This window comes from Pelophylax lessonae, assembly GCF_965119305.1.
Source record: "Pelophylax lessonae genome assembly, chromosome: 1".
NCBI lineage: Eukaryota > Metazoa > Chordata > Amphibia > Anura > Ranidae > Pelophylax > Pelophylax lessonae.
Genome location: NC_138768.1, coordinates 50,483,025 through 50,508,894, shown reverse-complemented (window position 1 = coordinate 50,508,894; position 25,870 = coordinate 50,483,025). Strand labels below are relative to the sequence as shown.

The 25,870-nt window shown below is 43.1% G+C and overlaps 1 protein-coding gene across 3 annotated transcripts in view; it reads right to left on the bottom strand.

The window, feature by feature from the left end:
* Window positions 1–25,621, bottom strand: part of SMAD7 (SMAD family member 7) — a 54,829-nt gene extending 29,208 nt beyond the window's left edge. The window contains exons 1-3 of one of the 3 annotated variants that reach the window (XM_082269173.1): window positions 24,820–25,621; window positions 18,799–18,852; window positions 5,864–5,938 (exon numbers count right to left, since the gene is read on the bottom strand). In XM_082269173.1, the coding sequence (XP_082125299.1) occupies window positions 5,864–5,938; window positions 18,799–18,852; window positions 24,820–25,309 (619 nt within the window). In that variant the 5' untranslated portion in view covers window positions 25,310–25,621. Of the gene's footprint in view, window positions 1–5,863; window positions 5,939–18,653; window positions 18,714–18,798; window positions 18,853–23,573; window positions 23,606–24,819 lie in introns of those variants that run through there. The other 2 variants (XM_082269174.1, XM_082269175.1) reach the window with 2 other exon arrangements.
* Between the last annotated feature and the right edge of the window lie 249 nt (window positions 25,622–25,870).

Here is a 25,870-nt window from a genome sequence, read left to right as displayed (position 1 = left end):
TGGTTAGCGATCCTTCTACACCCCCCAACCCATAAAAAAACGTTCACACCAGGCTTCTAGTTCCCCAAGCTGTTCCAGAGGCTTGCATTTTATTTCATTGCACTAAAAAATGATCATCAAAATAATTTAAAATCCACTAGAAACAGCAAAAACAAGATGGCTGTAACGTGACACTGCGTTCATCTCCTCTGCCGCCCTCCCGGAGCTTCGGCCCTCCACTCACGGGGCCGGACATTAAAGAAGTACGTTAGAACGCAAAACAAGGCCACTAGTAAAATCAGACCTAATGCAAAACAAATGGTTTTTCATGTGGAGGCGCTTGGCTCGGATTCATGGCCTGCATAGCTGAGCTAGCTCCATTCTTCATGAATCAACACTTATCAGGACCTCATTAGGAGGAAAAGCTGAAGTTACACACAACTTTTTTTTTTTTTTGGACGGGGAGGGTTTGGAAGTAAAAGAAAACATCAGGGTAGATAAACGGCAACATTTGTTATCCCGATAGTCGATAGGAGTAGAAAACCGAAGATGTCTGACGCCACATTTAGCAAAGCACATATTTCAAATGGCTATGATGCCAGGATGGGATTAACTTTGGAAACCATATTAATCAGATCGAATCAATAAGGCAGCCAACTACTGGAACAGCACCCCTGGTGGGACTTGCGGGAAATGATGGGGGGGGGGGGCCCCCACTTCCAAAAGCTATTTTTTAAAAGGCAAAAAAAAAAAAAAAAAGTCTCCAAAATGAATCCCTTAGTGGTTTTTCCTTCTAGTTCTAGGCCAAGGTGTGGGAACTTTCCAGTCTCTTGACCTAGGGTTGTCACCTGGTTGATACAAGGACTGGTCGGTAAACAGCGGTGGTCAACTTACTCATGGCTCAAGTACAGCCTCGGAGATCGCCAAATGGATGCACATGAAATTCCGTCAATGCCATGCTACAGAAAGCCGTCAAAGACTGAAGAGGTACTGCAAGATATGGTCAGAGCCTTAAAAATATGCAACAAGTAATGGTCAAAGACTACAGACATGCAACTGGAGATAGTAAGAGACTGCAGATATGCTTCAAGAGATGGTCAGCAACTGCAGAGATGCTACAAGAAATGGTCCATAGCTATAGACATGCGACAAGACATTGTCTAAGCCTGCAGGGGTGCTACAAGAGATGCTGAGAGACGAAGAAAATACTACAAGTCTAAAGCTGCAGACATGCTCAGGAAGTGGTCAGTTACTATGGGCATGCTACAAGAGATGGTCAGAGACTGCAAATATGCTGCAGCAGTTGATCAAAGATCACACATGACCAAACATGCTTTAGTACTGGCATATCCAACCTGCGGCCCAGAACCGCAGGCAATGCGGCCCACTGCCCCCTGACAATTTTTAATTTTTTTTGTTGGAGAGGAAGGAAGTCGAGTCGGGGGCACGGCCACAGAGGCAGCCTCGGAGGGGATCATCCACTAGTTGTGTTAAATTAGTGCTGGGGGGGGGGGGGGCCACGGCAGCACAGGAAGGGCGCGGCAGCGTTTTATTACATATATACCTTAACTAATAGTATATATATTATATGTGGCCCGAGAAAATTTCTGTACACTCAATGTGGCCCAGAGAAGCCAAAAGGTTGGACACCCATGCTTTAGTAGTTGTTGGGAGACTGTGGACATGCTCAGGAGATCTACTATACGAAAATGTTAAGCAAGCCATAGATAGATCGAATCTCGAATCTCGGCCGTTCGCAAGGACCATCCAAGATTCGATCTATCTATGGGCAGGTTGACTGAACCAAAAGTTGATCCACTGATCGACTTGGGTACAACCAGCATGTTGGATTTGGTAATGATTAATCACACAGTCAGTGTGTGAAACGCGTCTACCTTGTCACGATTGTCATATTTGGATGTCCAGTCAATAAATCTGGATTTTGACTCAACCTGGAGTGCTGCCAATTCCTTTTCCTTTATCATGTTGGATTTGTGGTTGCAGGAAAGAAAATTGCATAATCTATGGCCGACTTTAAAGATCGCTTTTATCACAGCCCCTCCACATGTCAATACTTCCACATTTGTGCTCTTTAAAAACCCCCTAAAAAATGACTTGCACCACATTTCATATTTCTCTTAAGATTGATTTTAATATAAAAAAGAAAAAAGGAATGGACAACACAAAAAAAAAAAAAATGTAAAGAAAGAAATTAACCAAACTATTTAAATACTAGGATCCAGTCTAAGGAATTATTTTCCTTTACTGCCTTGAGTAAGCGACTGGGTATCAAAAACGCAGAAAAAATACAGAAGGACTGCATGCGGACCATGTGCCGCAGGTTGGCCATCAGGACTTGAAAGGTTTGACTAAGTTCTCCCTAAAAGTCTTTGTTGCTTTTCACAAATTACCCCCACACACCAAACCACATAAAAAGAAAAAAAAAGTAAATTCAACGAGGAGGAAAAGGAAAAAAAAAAAAAAAAAAAAGTCAGAGGCATGAAATAAGAGAGATATTGGTTTCAGCAGCCCAGGCCTCCAGATTAAGCTGCACAAGAGAGCCAGCTCTCCCCTTAAGGAGGTATTCGTAGACTGGCTCTGCTATTTCCTGCATCTCAATCCCCTCCTTTCTTCCCCTCCACTGGCAGCCCAGACAGAGATGTTATCGTCCAGGCAGAACTTTTAACCTAAACCCAGGGCGGTCCCCTCGCTCGTTTCATGTGGGATGAAGAAAAAAAAAACCAAGCAGGGCTGGCTTTAAGAGTTATCACAAGCTGGCATCTTGAATAATCTGTTGAGGAACCCTCAGGGCAGACGTAGACAATCTTTATAGTGGGGGAAGTTGAACTACAAGTCCTAGCTTGTGTAGTGGAATGACCAGGAGATAAAGGGCATCCACATAATCAATTGGAGGCAAGACATCGTTTTTTTTTTTTCCAAGCACACGTTGCTGGTAAATAACATTTTTAATGGTGTCTCCAGATATACAAGGTATAAGTATTTAATGGCGTCCCCCAGATATACAAGGCATAAGTATTTAATGGGGTATCCAGATATACCAGGTATAAGTATTTAATGGTGTCTCCAGATATACAAGGTATAAGTATTTAATGGTGTCTCCAGATATACAAGGTATAAGTATTTAATGGGGTCTCCAGATATACAGGGTATAAGTATTTAATGGGGTCTCCAGATATACAGGGTATAAGTATTTAATGGGGTCTCCAGATATACAGGGTATAAGTATTTAATGGGGTCTCCAGATATACAGGGTATAAGTATTTAATGGGGTCTCCAGATATACAGGGTATAAGTATTTAATGGGGTCTCCAGATATACAGGGTATAAGTATTTAATGGTGTCTCCAGATATACAGGGTATAAGTATTTAATGGGGTCTCCAGATATACAAGGTATAAGTATTTAATGGGGTCTCCAGATATACAGGGTATAAGTATTTAATGGTGTCTCCAGATATACAAGGTATAAGTATTTAATGGGGTCTCCAGATATACAGGGTATAAGTATTTAATGGGGTCTCCAGATATACCAGGTATAAGTAGGCTTCTGCCTATAGGCAACAGAGCCAAACGGGCAGCTTTTATTTTTCTGTACTGACTCTGTACACACGTTTGCCTGATCAATAAAAACACAGTCATCTCATATAAGCTTATTTACAAATGCACTCTATTCTAAGCTAGGTTGGGCGAGGGATGAACTTGTATTTGTTTGAGGTCCAAACGGAGACGCTATCATTTCTGGCCCAATGAGCTGTTGCATGCCCCACAGCTAACGTTACGAATTCTTGATATAATTGACTTACTATGGCCACATGGTTAAATTGGGTAGATGACACTGGCCTTATATAGCCAAATTAGGTTAATGATGTCACAAGCATCCACACCCCTTTGTAAAGTCAGCTGCAGGGCGGGAACCAGGATCAGGAATGAAAGCTGGTTTCCAGGGCTCCATTATCCAGCCCTGGGTGCTTTCCATTCTTCTACCTGGCAGGTACAATTTTATGCCAGCTGAGCATGCCGTAGCTAGTTCTGAACCAGGAAAAAAAAAAAACACTTTTTTGCACCCAACTGGTATCCTAGCATCCTCACTGGGGCCATAGAGGTGCTTATAGGTCCTCAAGAGTTGCAATGGCCCCAGTGAGGATGCTTGGAGTACCTCAATAAGCGGATGAAAGTCTTTACATCCAGCATTGACATTCCTGAATTCTCCAAGTCTCAAGGCCAGCAAAGCAAATGAAGGATTTAGGAGTGTCCATGGTGGATGTGTAGACCTTCGTCCGTCTGTTGAGGGTCCACATGAACCTTTATGAGACCCCAGTGGTACCCCTTACAAGAACAATGGCAAGTGTCAGAGGGCCCGGAAAGAAATTGGCATAGAGGGCATGGCTAAAGAGCTCCGATAGCAAAAGACACAACACCACCATAGAGATAAAACAGGAAATAGATACAAGGAAAATGACATATGATGTCACTTTCCATTGGCCAAAACAAAGGGTGACTTAACAGTTGCTATCGGGGTGGCTCCTTTTCCTCCCAGAGTTTTTGGGCTACTACAGTAAGTAGCTGAAATCTTTTTATTTATATTGGAGCAAGTTGTTATATTTCCTACAGATATCTGAAAAATCGTTGTGTTTTTATGATATTTACAGATTCAAGTTTTAACTAGCTCCTGATGAGTGGACGCAGAGCGACGAAACGCGTAGAGCTTATAAGATATGAAGATAGACTACTTGAAGACTGATCACATGTTTATATACTATGTATAAACAAATTTAGTTATTTATTGACTTATTACTATGAAAATATATTTATATGAATTTATATACTTCATGTTTAGACTTTGATTTGTGTATGTCTATTTTTTGTACTCTTCATGAATTATTTAATAAATGATCTATTATTTCATATCCCATATCAATTTGGTATCTACTAATGACTGACCTCACTTAAAGTTCCATAACGTTTGTTCCTCTTTATATGCATATCAAGGATGGAGGTTGAGTCACTACTTATACTCCAGATCATGTTCGTTTCTCAATTTTTTAAAGGGTGTCCATATTTGAACACACATGAACAGCACTTCCAAAAAACTCTTTGTGGACTGTGGCCAAGAAGTGAATTCCACCGAAGTTTGGGAGATTTCCTTCAACTTCCTGTTTTGTCTGTGGGACAAGAAGTGAAGGGAAATCTCCCCAGACAACAAAACTAAAAAATGTTTGGGCTATACCAACATACTATACAGAAAGCTAGAAAATGTAACCTAAAGAAGGAATAAATAGACTAGGCCAGACTCCAATATGGAGGCTCTGTGGCCATGCCTGCTCCCACAATGCACTGCAGCCCGCTCCTACTTGTATAAAACTATATTTTAGGCATTTTTTGTGCTTCCTCCTCAGCGCTGACATCTGGAACTGAAAATATATAGACTGCTGGGGCCTCCTGGCAAAATCCTTAATGAAGACTTGAGAAGAATTTACTGTTGATTTCTGTTTTTCATTTTTCTCCCCCCCCCCCCTCCTCCTTTCCCTTACAGATGAGGGTCTGCTTGCCTATAACAGCCCAATTAAGTACTGCTCAGTTCAACTTTAACAACCTTCAGTTCGATAACACGATGGTATGTTTGCCTAGTAAACGTTCAAGACTTTCTTACAGCGTACCCACAAAAACATATTTAGGGCCAGCATAGAGAAATGGGGCCCCCTTCTTCCACACGAGCCAAGCAACACCACAACCAGATCTGGACACCACACCAGCAACAGCACAAAACTCCACCAAAGGATAGAAAATAAAACGGATTTTGCAACCATCAACCAAATTTTAAGAAAAACGCCATTAGAAAGTAAAGGAACCGGGCAGAAATCTCACCTGAAAGCCCCTCAGGGGCCAAATAATTAGATCCCCCTGTCTCTGTAGAGGAAGGCACGAAGTCTGGACAATCCGCTGAAAAAGGAAACAAAGAGCTGGTTAAAAATACGCTCATTGAGAATTTTTTTGTCAAAGACATGTAGCTAAATACATTTTGGCCTAAATATATGACATAAATTGAATATAGTGGATATTTTTTAACTGTCAAAGTAGAAAAATATTGTTATTTTTTCAAAATTGTCGCTCTTTTTTATTAACCACTTTAGCCCCGCTCACTGTGCCTCTACTGCGGCACAGTGGCTCGTTCCCGTCCAGCGACGTAGACCTACGTCGCTGGACTCCTCCCCTTGTGGGCGCCGGAGGCTCGCTCCCACTGTATTCAGTCACAGCGGGAGTCGGGCCAGGGGAGGAGCGGCGGCGAGCGCCGCTGCTCCTCCGCGATCGTCGGGGAATCGAGTTTGGAGATCCGCCTGCTTGTGTAAACAGAGCGGGCGGATCTCCTAAGTGACAAACAGTGACAGATTGCAGGGTTCAGCATAGCTGAACATGCGATCTGTCCCTGTGTCACTCAGTCACCTCCCCCCACACACGTCAGTAAGCACCAGGCATACATTAACCCCTCCCTCTCCAATAAAATTAACCCCTTCCCTGCCAAAAAAAAAAAATAAAAAAAAAATTTGCAGATCCCCACCATTACACGTTGGAAAAAAAAAACCCACCAAAAATGACAAAAATTTTTCCCTTAGTTAGTAAACGCAATAACTTTTGCGCAAACCAATCAAAATACGCTTATTGTGAATTTTTTTACCAAACATAGGTAGCAGAAAAAAAACTGGCCAAAATATTAAAAAAAAATTAGATTTTTACATTTTTTTGGGGGGGAATTTCATATAAAAAAAATGTAAAAAATATTGTTATTTTTTCAAAATTTACACTCTTTTTGTTTATAGCGCAAAAAGTAAAAATCGCACAGGTGATCAAATACCACCAAAAGAAAGCTCTGTTTATGGGAAAAAAAGGACGTAAATTTTGTTTGGGTACAGCGTCGCACGACCGCGCAATTGTCAGTTAAATTTGCACAGTGCCGAATCGCAAAAAGTGGCCTGGACATAAGACAGCAAAATCCTCCGGTGGTAAAGTGGTTAATATCACAAAAAATTAAAAGCGCAGAGGTGATCAAATACCACCAAAAGAAAGCTCTGTTTGTGGGGAAAAAAGGACGTAAATTTCGTTTGGGTACAGGGTTGCATGACCGCGCAATTGTCAGTTAAAGTCGCACAGTGCCAAGTTGCAAAAAAGTGGCCTGGATGTAAAGCAGGAAAATCCTCCGGTCCTAAAGTGGTTAAATTTGGAGGTTTCATTTAATATTTATTAAAGCTAAAGAAATGCATTTTACCAGCCAAAAAAATAATTCTGCACAGCCAGTTTTGTGATCCTTTCCACTAAGCATGCCCAGATCTGTGACCTCCATTGCAGGACATAACCCAAGCCTACTGACTGGGCAGTAAAGGAGTAAGCAGCACACTGATATGTATTCATTCTGCACTCTCCTCACCCCCTGGCAGCAAGCAGCCAGTGCTAGACTGACAACATTGGCAGGAAAACAGATTTGGATGCTTGCACTAGCTTTACATAAAGCTTAACTTTTTTTTTCTTGCACCCTCAAATTTGTAAATGACAAATGGCGACTATTGGTAATTTTAAGCAACACAAAAAGGCATTCAGGACATTCCACACCAATCATGTGTCATTGATGTAACTGCCAACAAGCACATCTGGGATTAGCGGCAAGTGTTCTGTCTATAGCCACTTAAGAAAAAGGAAAAAAAATATTGCATAAAATGATTAAAAACAAAAAAAAGATGGTATAAGAACCTCTGTTTTCATGGAAACATAAAACAGAACACAGTTAATGAATCCTGGAGAAGCAGCAATATAAACCATATGTTGCAATGTCTTTTCTGCATTAATGAGATCCTGAGCAAAAAGAGAAAAAAAACACAAAAGGCCAGGGGCCCCTGGGGGCCACTAGCTGGAGGCTGCAGAACCTTCTTATATGTTCTGCAGAAAGATGACATGAACTATGAAAGATGTGGGAAGGAAGAATATAAAAGAGTAACTAGCATGCTGAATGATCACCCACTGGTCTTAAATTGAAAAAGGAGACTCACTCATCTTGCTGTATTCTTGTGTGACCCTCCTCTTAACAGATGGGTGGAGCCCTGACCTCTTCAGATATCTTAAACTGGTCCTGTTTACACCTAAGTGTAGGGTCACCTGAAGCTTGTCGCTCAAAAAAAAGTATATGGTGCAGAATTGCGCGTTTTGGCCCCAATAGACTTTAACGGTAGGACACTTGCCTAGCAACTAACTTTCATTGGCTAAAATAATACAAAAAAAAAAAAAAAAAATGCTTGACCCTGAAAATGTGCACAAGGTTAATACAAAAAAAAAAAAAATGCTTAACCCTGAAAATGTGCACAAGGTTATAAAAAAAAAAAAAAAAAAAAAAAAAAAAAAAAGTCCTACAAAATGACCTAAGACCTCGGCTCAAGTGTACATAAGGCCTTAAGCTTGCTATAAGCTTGCTATACACCTATGGGGCTGAATGAGAGAAATCTATAGATTGTCTCATCCAGGGCTGGGAGACAAGGATTGGGCAGGAGGGACAGCTGCCCTGGGCGCAATAGTTTACTGTATGAATGGGGGCACCTTCCTTCTGTTACAAGGTTGATAGGAGTAAGGACAGTGGCATCACCACTCTTGTCAGCCCAATGATGGGAGTGGAGAGCAGAGGAGGAGAGAGCCGGGAGGCAGTGCAGGCTGTGTTCTCCCTCCCCCTCCGCCAGTGCCATCTTAAGAGTAATAAAGGGCCCCGGGCAATGCAGTGTACTGGGGCCCCGCCTACACAATCACTCACGAGAATAAAAATGCAAATTATCGATAAGGTGATATTTATTGGTACACCAGTGCCAGGCTAATGACAGCTTCCAAGTTGGGTGGTTGGGTTCGGTGAACACACACATGGACGGGAGTCAGACTCCACTGTCCTATGTGTGCCTGTTCCTGTGGAGGCGGACAGGCATTCCTGCAGTTGTGGGCTCCCCCTCCACGGCCCAAGTTGCCTGACAGCAGCGCAGGGCCAACAGGCGCTTGCCACCTGCTAAGTTCGGCGGCGGGATGCACATGGGAATCGGGACGAATGCTTGACTGGGGCTAGGTCGCTGGCAACTGCCCAGCGTGCCCTTTCAGTAAGAAAGCCCTGCCCTCCGTCTTCCTGCAAGTGCAGCACTCCTATATTTAGAAGCTGGCACTGGGTACACCACAATGACTGTTCGGTGTAGGTTCCCCTAAGCTTGCACATCATGAACAAGGGAGAAGGGCGCAGTTTGGCATCTTTGCCCTTGTTCTGGCATTGCTCCCATCCCCACTAGGCACCACTGCCGGCTATTGTAGTCTGACAACCAGCAACTACAGCTGTCAGAATAACCAAAGATTCATTGAATCCGATTGGCTGCAGAACTTTTTTCCGCTCGGTTTCATCAATTTCTTAATGGTTGCGGTCAGCAGGGCCACCCATGGCCCAAATTTTCATCAATTTACAGGAATTTCCTGCAAATTCCAGCCATGTATGGCCGAATTACCGCCACCCGTTGTCATCACATTGCTCAAACTTTGGAATGATTTACAAGAATTGGCTGAATTTCTAACCATGTATGGCCAACCTAACTCAACCCGTTATCATCTACCCCTAAGGCTACGTTCACACGTGGGCGTAGCGGATCACGGGCAGAATCCCCGCGATTCTGCCCGCGATCCGGAATCATTGCAAATTGCGGGACGCCTGTGCGATGCCCGTGACTTGCAACACTGTGCGATATTGCCGTGATTTCCGCCTGCCGAATCGCGATAACATCGTGCAAACAGAATCGCATGACGCACAAAAGAAGCTCCTGTACCTTTTAGTGCGTCATGCGTCCCGTGATTCTGTTTGCGCGATGTTACCGCGATTCGGCATCATTGCAAATTGCGGGACGCCTGCGAGATGCCCGTGATTTGCTATGGTACCCCAAATGCTGTGCGATGTTGCCGTGATTTCCGCCTGCCGAATCGCGGTAGCATCGTGCAAACAGAATCGCGGGACGCATGACGCACAAAGAAGCTCCTGTACCTTAGTGCTTCATGCGTCCCGCGATTCTGTTTGCGCGATGTTACTGCGAATCGGCAGGCGGAAATCGTGGCAACATCGCACAGCATTTGGGGTGCCATTGTAAATCAGGGGCATCGCACAGGCATCCTGCAATTTGCAATGATTCCGGATTGCGGGCAGAATCGCGGTGATTCTGCCCATGATCCGTTACGCCCACATGTGAACGTAGCCTTGAGAAAATATTAATTTTGGTCGACCTGATAGATGTCCTAAGGATAACCAAGATTAAAACGCAATTTAGGAACAGGAAAGAAAAAAGAAAAAAAGAAAAAGCTAATTTAAGTCCACTAAAAGTTTAATTGGGGCAAAGTATGAGCCATGGCAGGAATATACGCTTTAACAGGAAGCACTTAATCAAACTTCAAACAATAGAGGAGACAGGAAGGGGAGACACTTGTGTAATGGTGCGCCGTTGGCCGTACTTTCTCAACGTCATAAGAATTTTTCTTTTTTTTCTATCTCCTAAATATCCAAAGGAAATAGTTGCTTTTTCACCCCTTCCTTACCAGTTAGAATAATTCTGCAAGAAGGTTGTATACATTACAGGAGGATGACTAAATGGCAAGCCTGTGCCGGTGCCAACATCCAGTACGACACGCTTCCAGCCCCGGAGCACGCTGCAGACCGTAGACGATGCAAAGCGCTGCACTCCCACGTACGACGCCGCCTTGGGTTATGCAGGAACTTGGCAGGGGGACAACAGAAAAAAAAAAAAAAAGGGACATTTTTCTTTTGTCGTCTCAGGAAATAACTGGGGCTGCCTTCTTTCAGCTCTGCGCCAAGATGTTTACCTTGAAAGAGAAAAACCCAAAAACTTTGGGCTCCTCCTCCTGCTAGTCAGCCATTTTTAAATGCCTCGGAGCAAATATTCAAGGCTGGCAGGAAACCAGGAGGTTCCAGACAAAGCATAGCTTAAAGTGTCTGGGCCAACATAAGAAACATATGCAGTACATCTCTGCAATACATCCACACGTTCCCTTGTTTCTTTCTTTAAAGATGCTGCAAGTACAAAAAAAAAATATTGATCTGCCAGAAATCCAGCGAGCGCCTTCACTTTAACCTTACAGGGTTGCCTGAAATCCCAGGCAGAGTTCTCCCCTGTTGGGACTACAGAACATATCTGCCTCCTTATGTTATAGAGGCAAGGAGGTGTTCTGTAGTCCAAGGGAAGCTCAGGCAGGGCTGGCAGCACTGTTGGGAATTTCAGTGCAGCAAAATCAGTGTTGTCTGCTCACATAATAGGAGCTCACTGAATTTCTGGAAGGATCTGTGACGGAACCTCAGACCCACACTGTACTTGTGGTCTTCCGTCAATATACGGCTTCCTTGCAGTCATGAACATAGATATCAAATCCATTTTTCTGTACTTGCAAACTTCATATAGGGATAAAACATGTACATATTGCCGACATGTGACGCATGTGTTTTGTTTTCTTGCCTAGACACTAACAATGAGTCCACCAAATATCACATACAACTTCATAACTAGTTTACACCCTGTTAAATCCTCCTATAATTAAAGGGAAACTTTACCCCTTATGAATGTATTATTTCACATAGATACAATGGGAGATTTGCAACATCAATGTGAACATTCCAAGCATCAATCGCAATAACTGAAAGAACAATTTTTTACGCTGTTGTGAAATAGCTTATGGCTCATCTCCTCATGATAGCTCGTCATATATAGGCAGGTGTGTAAAGTCTTCCATGAGATTTCAGCATCTACTTTAAGGCTTAGAAGGGGAAGCCTTGATGACCATTCTAGGCAGGGTCCTGCGGAATCCTAGGGTTCCTCCAGAAGCTGCTAGGAGTTCCTTTGAGCTTTGGCTGACTGGCTCATCTCCCCAGGATAGTCTTTCCTAGATAGGCAGGCTTTAAAAGTCATCCATAAGATTTCAGCATCTACATCAAGGCTAAAGCCCCGTACACACGCATCGATTATTGGCCGGGAATTTTCGGCCAACGTCCGATCGGCTGATTTTCGGCTTGTTAGTATGATGCTTCCGACAACCGACTCTGACTTTTTGGGCGGAAAAAATCTGGTGTGCAGGCTATAAAATTTTTGTTGGCCGTCAACACAACGGACGATTTTCGTGCAGTCAGTACAGATTTCGGGAGACAAAAATCTGATGAGCAAGACTGGGCATGCTCAGAGAAGAAAAAAACACACGGAAAGTAAACCAGCACATGACATCACTTCTGAAGTAGATTTTTGTTGGCCAAGAAAATTTGTGTGCAGTCTGGGCACATTCCAACCAACAAAACACCACTCTGGACAAAAGTCAGATGATCGGTCGGCCGATAATCGTTGCGTGTGTACGAGGCATTAGAAGGGGGAAGTCCAGTTGACCATTCTCAGGAAGGGTTCAGTGGAATCCTAGGGTACCTCCAGAAGTTGCTAGTAGTCCCTTCGGCTGTAGTGGACTGGCTCATCTCCCCATGATAGTCTTTCCTAGATAGGCAGGCTTTTAAAGTCATCCATAAGATTTAAGCATCTTCTACATCAAGGTTTAGAAAGGGAAGCCCAGTTGACCATTCTCAACCTGAGCTCAATGGAATCCTTGAGTTCCTCCAGAGGTTGCAAGGAGTCCCTTGAGCTGTGGCTAAATTGACTTCCCATCTAATGGCGCCTGCATAGCTCGGAGTCCAACACCATTAGGCAGAGCTAGCAGCAGAAAACCAATGACCTTATAGCTGTATAATAGGATGGCATTCTGACCACCGTTGTAGGGGGCATTCTTCCTTCTGACCACCATTGAATTTTAGAAGAGGTTCCCCAAGACCTGAAATGTTTTAAGGCTTCCTCTAGGGGTAAAAGGTTGACAAAGACTGTTTTACTGCATTATGGGAGCTTAAGTTTTTTTTCAACCCTAACACTCACCTACTTGCCAACTTTGCCCTATGTCCCAACTGTTAGTGGCCCATAAATTTAGAGAATCGAGTGAAGAAACATGTCGATCTACTCATTTTCAAATCACCTGAATTGGCACCCATCAACTTTTTAAATCTCAGAAGAATTATACAATTCAGAAACACCAGCAGTTGTGATTCATAAATTTTCATGGCCACATTTGCACAATGCACAAATTTGCATGCATCTATTCAAGTGAATTAAACATTTGCATGAATCGTGTGAGTCACTTGACACATCGCTACCCATGAATGATATGTTTTCACTGGAAAAGGTGCTGAAGCAACTATCACAAACAGTGAAAAGCATCATTATACAATTGCAGTGGCTTTATTCCTCAGGCCACCCAAAATCTCCTTGGATGAAAATGGTGCATCTTGACTAATGGCTGTCAACCAAGTCTATGGATGTATCAGCACAGCATCCATTGTTCTCAACCCAAAAACAGCAGTGTTTTTGGAAATGTCCATGCTTTTCTACAAAACATCAGTCTATAGTTTACCAATCTTTCGAGCTGCTATAACCAGGATAAAAAAACTACAAAGAAAAAATTCCAGCTCACTTACCAACCAGCCAGTGCTCCTTGCTGCAAAGGCCAGTTCTAGGTCGAGGTGGTCGCCATTGGTTTGTGCTATAACCAATAGCCTGCCCCATCCCATGAGCCATTTTTATTTCTTTTTATCAGTAAGGAAAAAAAGAAGGCGATTGCACTCTCTTGTTAAACTGGTTATGACTTCACAGTGTTCCATTACAGAACTGCGTTCCTGTTTCTCACCTAGAAACACAAAATAAACAGAAGGAACACACTGCACCGCTTGCCCAAAAAAGAAAAATTCCAAAATTTCTCTTCTGCACGAGAGCATAAAACTCCTGCGGGGAGCGTGGGACCAGACAGAAGCTCAGCGCTGAAAGCCATTTACCCAAGATTCTTTCTACCTCAAGATTCTGTAGCCGACAATCAGAACCAGTCATTGGGCATGAGATGCCAACAGATGTCATCTATTTCTACATTGCTCCGGGGCACAGCAAGGATGAAAGCAACAGGCAGTCACCCTTCACATCCAATCAGAATCCATCTTACACTAATATGAGTACAGTATTCTAAATCCTGCTGGGCTCCTATTGGTTACTGTTATACATCACTATTTGCATAACAAAAGTCCACTAATAACTTAAAGGGTATATAAACCCCAACAATGACCTTCTATTATGACCTTCTATTATTTGCGCCTGTTAAATATACCACTGAAAGCGTTTAGTTATATCTATGCAATAAAGCCTTGTACACACACACCGATTGTTGGCCGGGAATTTTCGGCCACCGTCCGATCGGCCGATTATCGGCTTGTTAGTATGATGCTTCCGACAACCGACTGCGACTTTTCGGCCGAACAAAATCTGGTGTTCAGGCTATAAAATTTTTGTTGGCCGTCAACAGAACGGCCGATTGTTCGTCAGTCAGTACAGATTTCGGCAGACGAAAATCAGATGAGCAAGACTGGGCATGCTCAGAGAGGAAAAAACACACGGAAAGTAAACCAGCACATGACATCACTTCTGAAGTTGGTTTTTGTTGGCCAACAAAAGTCCAGTGCAAGTCTAGAGCACATTTCAACCAACACAACAACACTGGACAAAAGACGGCCGATCGGTCGGCCAACAATCGGTGCGTGTGTACGAGGCTTTAGTCTTAAACATATCTGTTGATCCTGCCAGATCAGTTATCGGTTATTAGTGTTCCCAGCACTCTCTGTGGACTACTCCTAGGTTATGGAGAAAAGGAGGGGGGTATTCTCTAATCCTGGTGACAACGCTGCCCCTCCATGGATGAAGTATGGTTGGTCACACTAGGACAGCAAGGGTTTTACTGGTAGGATCACCAGGTGAAAATGAAAAGGAAAAAAAAGGGCCTGAAAAGAAAAAAAAATGCAGCCACCACATCTAAAGACCAGAAATCTGATATACATGAATCAGCTGTTCTTGAATTTAGATGTCCTTTAAGGAACAGTCTTCTTACTAACCCATAATGAGGACTCCAAAAGGGCAAAATTGGATGGTAATGCTGCATTGCAATCCTGTTTTCTTACTCATCACTTGGTCGTTTCATTCTTTTCCCGTCTTTTCTGACACCTTTAATGCTTCCCCCTACTCATAGGAGTAAAGCCCCCCCCCCCCTCTCCACAAAGCTGCCAATTGATGCTGCAAGGTCTACATTGTTAATGAATATATCATGATCCCTATGCCAAAATGAAAAAGGGAAATGATTTCTCATCACCAACTGCTGACAGTCGTCTTTACTTCCGCTGCGAAAGTCAGGAACACAAAAAGCCCCTTTAACGTAATGAATGTGGATCATTACCCATAAGCCACTGCACGGTTTCTGATGAGCTCCCCTTTAGGATCCGTTAAATTATCATTCATCAATCCCATATGTGGGTCAGTTCATGACACATCAAAAATATTAAATCCTAACCTACAGCAACCAGAACACAAAAATTACAGCTGGAGGATGACAGCAAGAATACATTGAGACATATTATAGGTTTCAAAGTATACAGTACTAAATCGGATGCATAGCATTGAAACCTACGGCATGTGTAAGCAACTGATCATTTAAAAAGAACTACTAATCCCAGAATGCCTAGCGTTTGCTGGTTCTTGTAGTTCAGCAGCTTGCAGTATAGGGATCATCAAGTTAATGAGGATACTGATTGGTATAAAATAGTGCAGGGCTAGTAATAAGCTGTAACAACCAACCAGCTAGTGCCATTTGGCAGGTCAGTGGACTTAGGCTAAGGAAAAATAATTTTTGATTGGCTCATTTAAAGTTACTTAAAAAAAAAAAAAAAAAAACATTGCTTCCAGCAAAACGTGAAATCTCTTGTTACTGAGGCAACAGGTGGAGAAATTCAATGGGGGGGAAAAAAAAAAAAAAGTAATAAAAAAAGCTGAAAAAAAAAAAAAAAAAAAAAAAAGGGCTGGATTTCACATAACCCTATTTGCCAAGTGACAAATGGGGCAATTAGATGCTCTCCAACCTGTACCCCAAATCATACATCTCCAGACCTTATTTGTTTCCTCCACAAAGTCAGTCCTATTTATCTAGCTAAAAGGTGAGCAAAATGCCAGCCAGGTTCAGAAAGGCGACTCAATTGCGCCGGTGCCAGCTGAAAATGGGCTTTTGCTCTGGCGGGCAGCCCGTTCATTAAAAGCAACAGGAGTGCCAAAAGTAGATTTAACAAGTTCATTGCTAACAAAAAAGCTTTTAATCGAGCCACTAGCCCCACATTTCTGATAGCATCCAAAACTCCATACTGCGCATTTTCGATACTAGAGTGCCACATGTGCTAGCAAGGATCACAAAAATGACCAAAAACTGCAAAAAAAAAAATAAAAAATATCAAAGGGCTTAGGTAATCAGGCAGAGATCCCAGGTGTGCCAACTGAACCAATCAAATGTCACTCTCCCAAAAGTCACATCAGGGAATATATTCTGATTTGTAGCTGTCAGACACTAATCAAATGAGCCCACTAACTGGAAAAAGCACCAATGTCCGAACGAACTCAACATCCCCACTTATGAGTACAGATGCAGTTAAAAACACAAGAACTAAAAAGACACATAGAATGTCAAGGATCAAGCCAAAAAGTATCCAATGTAAAACTAAAAAAAAAAAGATACATTACATCAAATGAACACATTAGATGAAGGCAAAACACTTGTGCAAGCATTAAATTAGAAGAAAAGGCTGATAGACTAGCATTGAAATATTTGCATTCATATGAAGAACAAGCTAATGTAGATAGATATCTATGAAAGGATACAAAACCGACAATAAAAAAAACATAGATCAATACTCCATATCAGGCCAAATCAAATATCTATACCCAAAAATCAAATAAAGACATGCCTATGACGTAATACAACACCTCAAACTAAACATAAAACAAAATATAACTAATCAATACTGCATCATATAGGGCCCAATCACAGATCTATAAGTACAACTATACCCAAAAATCAAATATAGACATGCCTATGACATAATACAACAACACCCCAAACCAAACATATAACTAATCAATACTCCATCATATAGGGCCCAATCACAGATCTATACAAACAACGTTTGTATTGCACATAGCAATCTAATAATAAAAAAAATAAATAAAAAAAAGTCTATGATATAATAAAACACACCAAACATAGAACTAATCAATACTCCCTCATATCAGGCCAAATCACAGATCTATACATACAAATGTCATATAATACCCATAAATTGAATATAGACATGTCTATGCAATAATACAACACTCCAAACCAAACATAGAACTAATCAATACTCGGTCATATCAGGCCAAATCACAGATCTATACAACTTTTATACTATACCAAGCAATCGAATATAGACATGTATGATATAATACAACACTCCAAACCAAACATGGAATTAATCAATACTCCATCATATAGGGCCCATTCACAGATCTATACATATATGTTTGTATTGCACATAGCAATTTAATAAAAAGGTATGTCTATGATATAAACACACCAAACATAGAACTAATCAATAATCATATCAGGCCAAATCACAGACCTATACATAAAACTTTTGTGCTGCACATAGACATGTCTATACTAGATTGCTATGATATAATACAACACCAGAAACCAAAACATAGAAATAATCTATACTCCATCAAGCCAAAATTTGCATTTTACCCAGCGATCTAATATATACAGGTCTATGTCATGACATAATACAACACCCCATACAAAACTCACAATGAATCAATACCCCCATCACATCAAACCAAATCCCATATCCAATACATAAAAGGTTTATAGACATGTCTATGACATAACACAACAAAGAATAAATCCATCCCTCATATCAAACCAAATCACAGATATAAACATAATAAAATGTGTAGACATGTCCATGACATAGTACAACACCCCATACAGAACATATAATCAATACTTCATCATATAATCCAAATCACAGATATAAACATAATAAAAAAAAACTTTAGTAGACCTAATACAAGAACCTATAGAAAACATATAATTAATCAATACTTTATCATATCAAATCAAATGTCCACATAAGCCATTTGTTTTATACCCAGCAACTACAGACATGTCCATGACATATTACAACACCCCAACCCATCAATACTCCATCATATCAAAGCCAAATCCCTGTCTCTAAACATAAAAGATTTGTATAAAAACGCAAAACAATCTAACATAAATATATGTAGAAAATAATACAAAACTCCAAAACAAAAACAAAGTTCACCAACACTGCATGAGATCAAACCAAAATCCCATCTCCAATCATGTGTATCCAAACTCAGAAGCATAAAAGCTCTATAAAAGAATAGAAAATCTCTCTTGCAGCTCAAGTCAAAAATCACAACGTTTATATTATATAGGAAGCAATCTAACATTAGCATGTGCATTAAATAGTAGATTGCAAAATGTCCATAAAATAGAACCCCCTAAAGAAAAAAAAAAAAAAAAGAAAAAAAAGAAAAAAAAAAAAAAAAAGTCTATGAGATAAACGTTATAAGTTAAAAACGAGATCAAACCAAATAAGACATAAGCAATACATAAAACACATGACTTCAATCCAATGTAACCATAAACTCACAGAGAAAATGCATGATGTCCAGAGCTCCCCATGCTAGAAGAGATTGGCTGTCCTGGGAGCTGTCAGTGTGACACAGATCAGAAGCAGGGCAGGATACTTTTACTCAAGGAGTGCAAAAAAAAAAAAAAAAGTTTGAAGAACTCACCAGAAGTTTTGAGAATATCCATTGGGTATCTGGAGTAGGGAGGTGGGGGGGACTCTGCAAAAGAGAAAATAAAGAAAAAGCCATGAGAAAAAAAAAAAAAAAGAGAGAGGAAAAAAAAAAAAAAAGAGATAGAGACTTGTGATAACAGCAGGCGGCATTCTTTTAGCTAAACTGTTTGTGTAAGCTCTGGGGGTTGGAAGTAGGGGGCAGCGGGCGGCGACTGCCTTGATACTAAGCAGTCTGATAAACAAAAGAGGGACAGCTGGCGCCAGGCTCCCTGCTATCAACTCCTCTGGCTGTCTGATCAGGGATCGGAGTCTGCTGCAAGCCAGCACAGCCTGATAAAACTCAACCAGTTCCACATTTCACAGACACACACACTGACCACCCTGCCCTGACATTACAAAGGCCCCCACTTCACAAAACTTGCCTTTTTTTATGCATTGCACTCTACTGCAACTTTATTTTATATATATATATATATATATATATATATATATATATATATATATATATATATATATATTTTTTTTTTTTTTTTACTTTAAATACACTTTTTTTTTTATTTATTTTCATTCCACTGCACCTTTGCTCTATTTTTTATTTCTGCTTTAAATATTTTTGTTTTTTCATTGCTCTACACTCTTTTGCAACTTTGCCTTAATTATTTTGCTTTAAAAAATATTAGTAAATATTTGCTTTTTTTTTAGCTCTTAGATTTTTCTTTAAATTATTTTTTACGGGTTTTTTTTTTGCATTGCACTTGTGAAATTTTGCTTTAAAATAATACATACACACACTATATATATGTATATATATATATATACACACACACATTATATATATATATATATATATGTGTGTATGTATGTATGTATGTATGTATGTATGTATGTATGTATGTATATATATATATATATATATATACACACACACTATAAATAAAAAAAAATTATATTATATTATATTATATTATTTATATATATATATATATATATATATATATATATATATATACACACACATATATAAATAATAAAAAAAATTATATATATATATATATATATATATATATATATATATATATATACACACATATACACACACACATATATATATATATACACACACTCATGCATACACACACACTAATATGTATATACTTACACACACATACATACATGCATACATACACATACATACACATTATTCTGTTATGCACTCTGTTGCAACTGTGCCCTACATTTTTATTTTATCCATTTCCCTCCCATTTATTATTAGCACTATTTGTGCATTGCACTCTGATGCCAACATTTTGCTTTAAATCGTTAATTGATTAAGTATATATTTTAATTTAATGTTTTGCATTGCATTCTACTGTAGCTATGCTTTTAGTTTTTTTTTTTTTTTTGGTAAATATATATTTTTTGGTTTGCTTGCAAACACCAGATACCTCTTTTTTCCCCTTCAAAGTTGCCCCTGCAGCATTGGATGCAAAAATAAAAACTTTCAGACAATCCAACTTCATTGCAGCCTGGAAACTAACTAGCCCGTTTAAAAAGGAGGGCCAGATAAACACAAAGGCATTTAATGCAAATGTGTCATGAAAGAAAGAGCCAAGTGACAAAGTAAAAACCCAAAGCAAAGGAGGACAATGGAGTCATTAACTCTTTGCAGTCTGCCACTGGTGACACTTCTTTGAGTCATCTGACAGCAGTGATGAGGTTGATGCAATGAATGCAATTGTCGGGTGATACAAACTTATAATATGTTTTAATTGTTGTTGGATTTTATGTTTAGCTAGGAGCCAGCTGTAACCCTGAAGAGTGGCTTTTTTTTTTTTTTTTTAGGCATGTCACCAGCCCTGGCTGGGCTATCACATCTCAGGGCGTCTGAGGAGTTGACAAGAGTCCCTCTAAAAGTCCTGGGTGACTAGCAAAGGCTTAACACACTGCTCCTCCAATAAATACCACAGGCTCATAAAACAGGGAAGTTAGCTAATGGGACCTGTAGAGTTAACACATGCCTGTAAAAGCACCATTATATTCTGCTAACAATCTCTAGACATGGAGCAAGATAATCAGAGGGAGACTCAGAGGCTCCAGTACTGCCATTACATGAACATCTGGGCAACAGTTCACATGTCACTAAACTCTTTTGCCAGCCACCCATAAGCCAACCCAAGCAATGCCAACAGAGACATGGAGCCATCCTGGCATCTACCCACAGAAAGGATCAAGGGGCAAGGGTAACCAGAAAGACAAAATAATAGAAGGCAGTGGGGGGCTGAAACATATCACAGCAATAGACCTATTGGCTTTTAAACTGCACAGAGATTAAAGAATGAGTGCTCAACATACATTATTGGGGTACAGTCCATGGGGAAGATGGAGGATGGAGAACACACAAACATGGGGTTAACGTTGCACATTATAGGGGTACAATTCATAGAGAACCATATACATGGAGAAGAGTCAGACATGGGGTGAAGCTTGAACAGACAGAATATGGTTATGGGGTGCAGTCCATATAGAACAGTTAGAGAGAGAGGATGGAGAAGTGTCAGGCATGGGGTGAACCTTACAGAGATATAATATGGTTATACCATATATTATAGGGGTACAGTCCATTGAGAACCATTCTAGAGATTAAGGATGGAGAAGAGTCAGGCATGGGGTGAACGTTGAACCGATATAATATGGTTAGAACATATATTATTGGGGTGCAGTTCATAGAGAACCATTCTAGAGATTGAGGATGGAGAAAATTCAGGCATGAGGTGAACCTTACATCGCTCTAATATGTTTGTCACATACATTTTAGGGGTACAGTCCATAGAAAACCATTCTAGAGATAGAGGATGGAGTACATGGGTTGAAGTTTGAACGCAATATAATAATATAGATAGATCTCTACAGCACAGAGAGGCAAAGGGTTCTGTCCTGGGGGGCTTTGTACATAGTGGTGTCACTATGTCATTTTGGAGTTTATAGTACTTCAGGTTCCCAAATTACATCAGCATTTGGGGTACAAATGGTCTATGGGTTGGGGACAGTTGGGATGACACTGTCTAGTATGGAGATGGGGGGGTTACTTAAGTATTGTGGCACTTATTGAGGGGTTTCCATGGCATAGAAATGGCAGTATGATTGTGGGCACACAGTACATTTCCAGGTAAAACAACATTTGGGGGTATTGCATATAAACGGGAATTTGGTATATTAAGGGGGTCACACTGCATATATCTGGATAGGCAGTTCATTATTCAGAGCATATGAATGGGGCTTTGGTGAATTTGAGGGGTAAAGTGTATAACAGGGTCTCTTTGGGGGTACAGGGTATATAGAAATCTACAGATAACTGAGGGCGCACCGCATTTTAGGGGTGCAGAGAATGTGTAGTGGACACACAGTATATTGGGGGGGGATCTATGGATGACAGGGCACAGAGGACTGTCTTGGCACTGCCATCTCCGTCCTACTATGGGGTTATTGTGGTGGGGGACATGGAGCACACTTTGGGGTGCAGAGCATATAAAAAGTACCTGGTATACTTGGGGACAGATGTTCGAGTAAGAGTATTGGACAGATGTTGGGGTGTAGAGCCTATATAATGACATTTTATACTGGGTGACAGACGGATGTTGGGGTGCAGGGCCTATATAATGACACATTGTATACTGGGGTTCAGAAGCAATATAAGGACACATTGTATAGGGCAGACAGATGTTATACTGCAGAGCCTGTAATGGGGGTGCCGGGGTGGTGGCCATATATGGCACTTTTCCACTGCAAGTACCGGCTAGTACCGGCTCGGCTCTACTCGGCCCTGCTTGGCCTGGTTTGCTTTTCCACTACTGGTACCGCATGGTATAGGGTCGGAACGGTTCGGTACGGTACGGTATAGGTTTGCTTTTCCACTAAAGCAGTACTAAAGTTAAGTGGGTGGGATAACAACGGGGCGGGTGGGATTCTCTGACCAATCAGTGGCTAGTAGTGACTGCATGCAAAGGATTGTGGGATATGGTACCAGTTTGGTACCTGTTGGAACCACAATCGAGTAGGTACTGTTTTTTCAGGGCCGTACCGTACCGTACCGTTCGGTTCCATGCAGTGGAAAAGCAAACCTATACCGTACCGTACCGAACCGTTCCGACCCTATACCATGCGGTACCAGCAGTGGAAAAGCACAAAAGGGTGCCGAACCGGTACGGTTCCATGCAGTGGAAAAGCGCCAATAGATCCAGAAGTGCAGTCTATAAGACACTTATTGGGGGGAGCAGATATACAGATGCTGGGGTGCTGAGTTAATGACCGGAGGAGACAGATCCAGATGTTGAGGTTCAGTCTATAGAAGGACACGGGGTGGGGGGTTCAGACAAATGTTGGGGTGCTGATTCTATGACAGGACAGGTTAATAAAGGGAAGCAGACAGATGTGGGGATGCAGACATACAAATGTTGGGGAGCAGAGTGTAGGACAGGACACATTGTATAGGGGGGAGGAAATCAGATCCAGATGTCGGGGTGCAGAGTGTAGGGCAGGAGGAGAGAAGTAGATAGATTTTTGGGGGCATAGATTTTGGGGGGGGGGCATAATTACAAATGTCGGGATGCAGAGTGAAAGGCAGGAGCAGGGAAGCAGAGAATTGTCGGGTTCAGATAAACAATTGTCGGGATGCAGAGTGTATGGCAGGAGAAGGGAAGTAGACAGATGTCGGGTTGCAGTGATATGAATTTTGGGGTGCAGAGTGATATGTTGGGGGTGCTCCCGTACCTAGCTCGCAGAGCCGGCTGAGGTGGTGCGGGTTGCAGAGTTATATGTTGGGGTGCCCCCCTCCCCCGGTCCCCCCGTACCTAGCTCGCAGAGGCGGCTGAGGTGGTGCGGGGTGCAGAGATAGGAATGTTGGGGTGCAGAGTGATATTTTGGGGTGCAGAGTGATATTTTGGGGTGCCCCCCGTACCTAGCTCGCAGACTCGGCTGAGGTGATGGGGTTGCAGTGATGGGAATGTTGGGGTGCAGAGTAGTATGTTGGGGTGTCCCCCCTCCCCGGTACCCACCGGTCCCCTGTACCTAGCTCGCAGAGCCGGCTGATGTGATGCGGGTTGCAGAGATAGGAATGTTGGGGTGCAGAGATAGAAATGTTGGGGTGCAGAGATAGAAATGTTGGGGTGCAGAGATAGAAATGTTGGGGTGCAGAGTGATAAGTTGGGGTGCCCCCCTCCCCCCGGTCCTAGCTCGCAGAGACGGCTGAGGTGATGCGGGTTGCAGTGATAGGAATGTCGGGGTACAGAGTGATATATTGGGGTACAGTGTGACATGTTGGGGTGCCCCCCTCCCCCGGTCCCCCCCCGTACCTAGCTCGCAGAGCCGGCTGAGGTGATGCGGGTTGCAGTGATAGGAATGTTGGGGTGCAGTGATATTTTGAGGTGTCCTCCTCCCCCCGGTCCCCCCGTACCTAGCTCGCAGATTCGGCTGAGGTGATGGGAATGTTGGGGTGCAGAGTGATAAGTTGGGGTGCCCCCTCCCCGGTACCCCCCCCAGTCCCCCCGTACCTAGCTCGCAGAGCCGGCTGAGGTGGTGCGGGTTGCATTGATAGGAATGTTGGGGTGCAGAGTGATAAGTTGGGGTATAGAGTGATATATTGGGGTGCAGTGTGACATGTTGGGGTCCCCCCCCGGTCCCCCCCGTACCTAGCTCGCAGAGCCGGCTGAGGTGATGCGGGTTGCAGTGATAGGAATGTTGGGGTGCAGAGTGATATTTTGGGGTGTCTCCCCGGTCCCCCTCCCAGTCCCCCCCGTACCTAGCTCGCAGAGCCGGCTGAGGTGGTGCGGGTTGCAGTGATAGGAATGTTGGGGTATAGAGTGATATATTGGGGTGCAGTGTGACATGTTGGGGTCCCCCCGTACCTAGCTCGCAGAGCCGGCTGAGGTGATGCGGGTTGCAGTGATAGGAATGTTGGGGTGCAGAGTGATATTTTGGGGTGTCCCCCTCCCCGGTCCCCCCCCGGTTCCCCCCGTACCTAGCTCGCAGAGCCGGCTGAGGTGATGCGGGTTGCAGCAGACGAGCTCCGGGTTGTTCTTGCCGTAGGAGTCGCAGCAGCTGAGTCTCTTGAGGTCGGCGGAGTGGCGGATTTCGGGCCACCGGAAGACCTTGGCGATGAGTAGGGGAAGGGAGAAGGGCTGCTGGCAGAGCCGGGAGTCCAGCTTGGCGGCGGGTAGCAGCAGGCAGGGGCTCCGGGTCCCTCCCCGGGACTCCACCGCCTGCAGTAATCCCTCCAGCTGCCGCTCCTTCAGCCTCTTCAGCACGGAGTGGGTGATCGCCTTCAGTTCGGCGTCGGAGCCCAGCGGAGCCCCCCGGGGCCCCTTGCCCGTCTTGCCCATACAGCAACCCCCATGCGCCGGTGCCCGGCTCTCCCCTCCTCCTCCTTCCCCGGTTCCTTCCCCCGTTTCTCCGGGTGCTCGGCTCCTCCAGAGTCGCCGGACGAGCACCGATCGTTTGGTCCTGAACATGCGGGACGACAGCAGAGCTTCCCGGCTAAAGAACGTGCATGACGCCCGCAAATCATGAAGGAGCCTGGATCCGAGGCCGGCCAGAGACAAGCAGCAGCAACAGCCCGGGGGGCACCGGGGGTCCGACAAGCCAAGCCGCCCTGGAACATGCGCCAGTCTTTATGGGGAGAGGGGATCCCTGGGGACAACTGGGGGGTACAGATCCGATCAGATCGGCCGACGGCGGCACCGCATGCCAGGGCTGCGATCACACAACTCCCCCGACACCCGGCTACACCATCCGACAACCGGCTACACCATCCGACCATGCACGGTGCCGGGAGAGAGATAGGGGGGGGTCCAGGGGAGTGCGGGCCAACAATCAATAGAAGAAGAATAATAATAATAATAATAATATCCGGGCGGGGAGCGAACTCTGTCCTCCGCTTCTTCCTCTCCTAATCCACGACAACCTCCATCCGCCTGTCCGGGAGGAGAAGAGCAGGGAAATAAAGCGGCTCTGCCTGCAGCCAGCCAGCCTGCCTCCCCCCTCCTCCTCCAACCCCCCCCCCAGACCGGCGG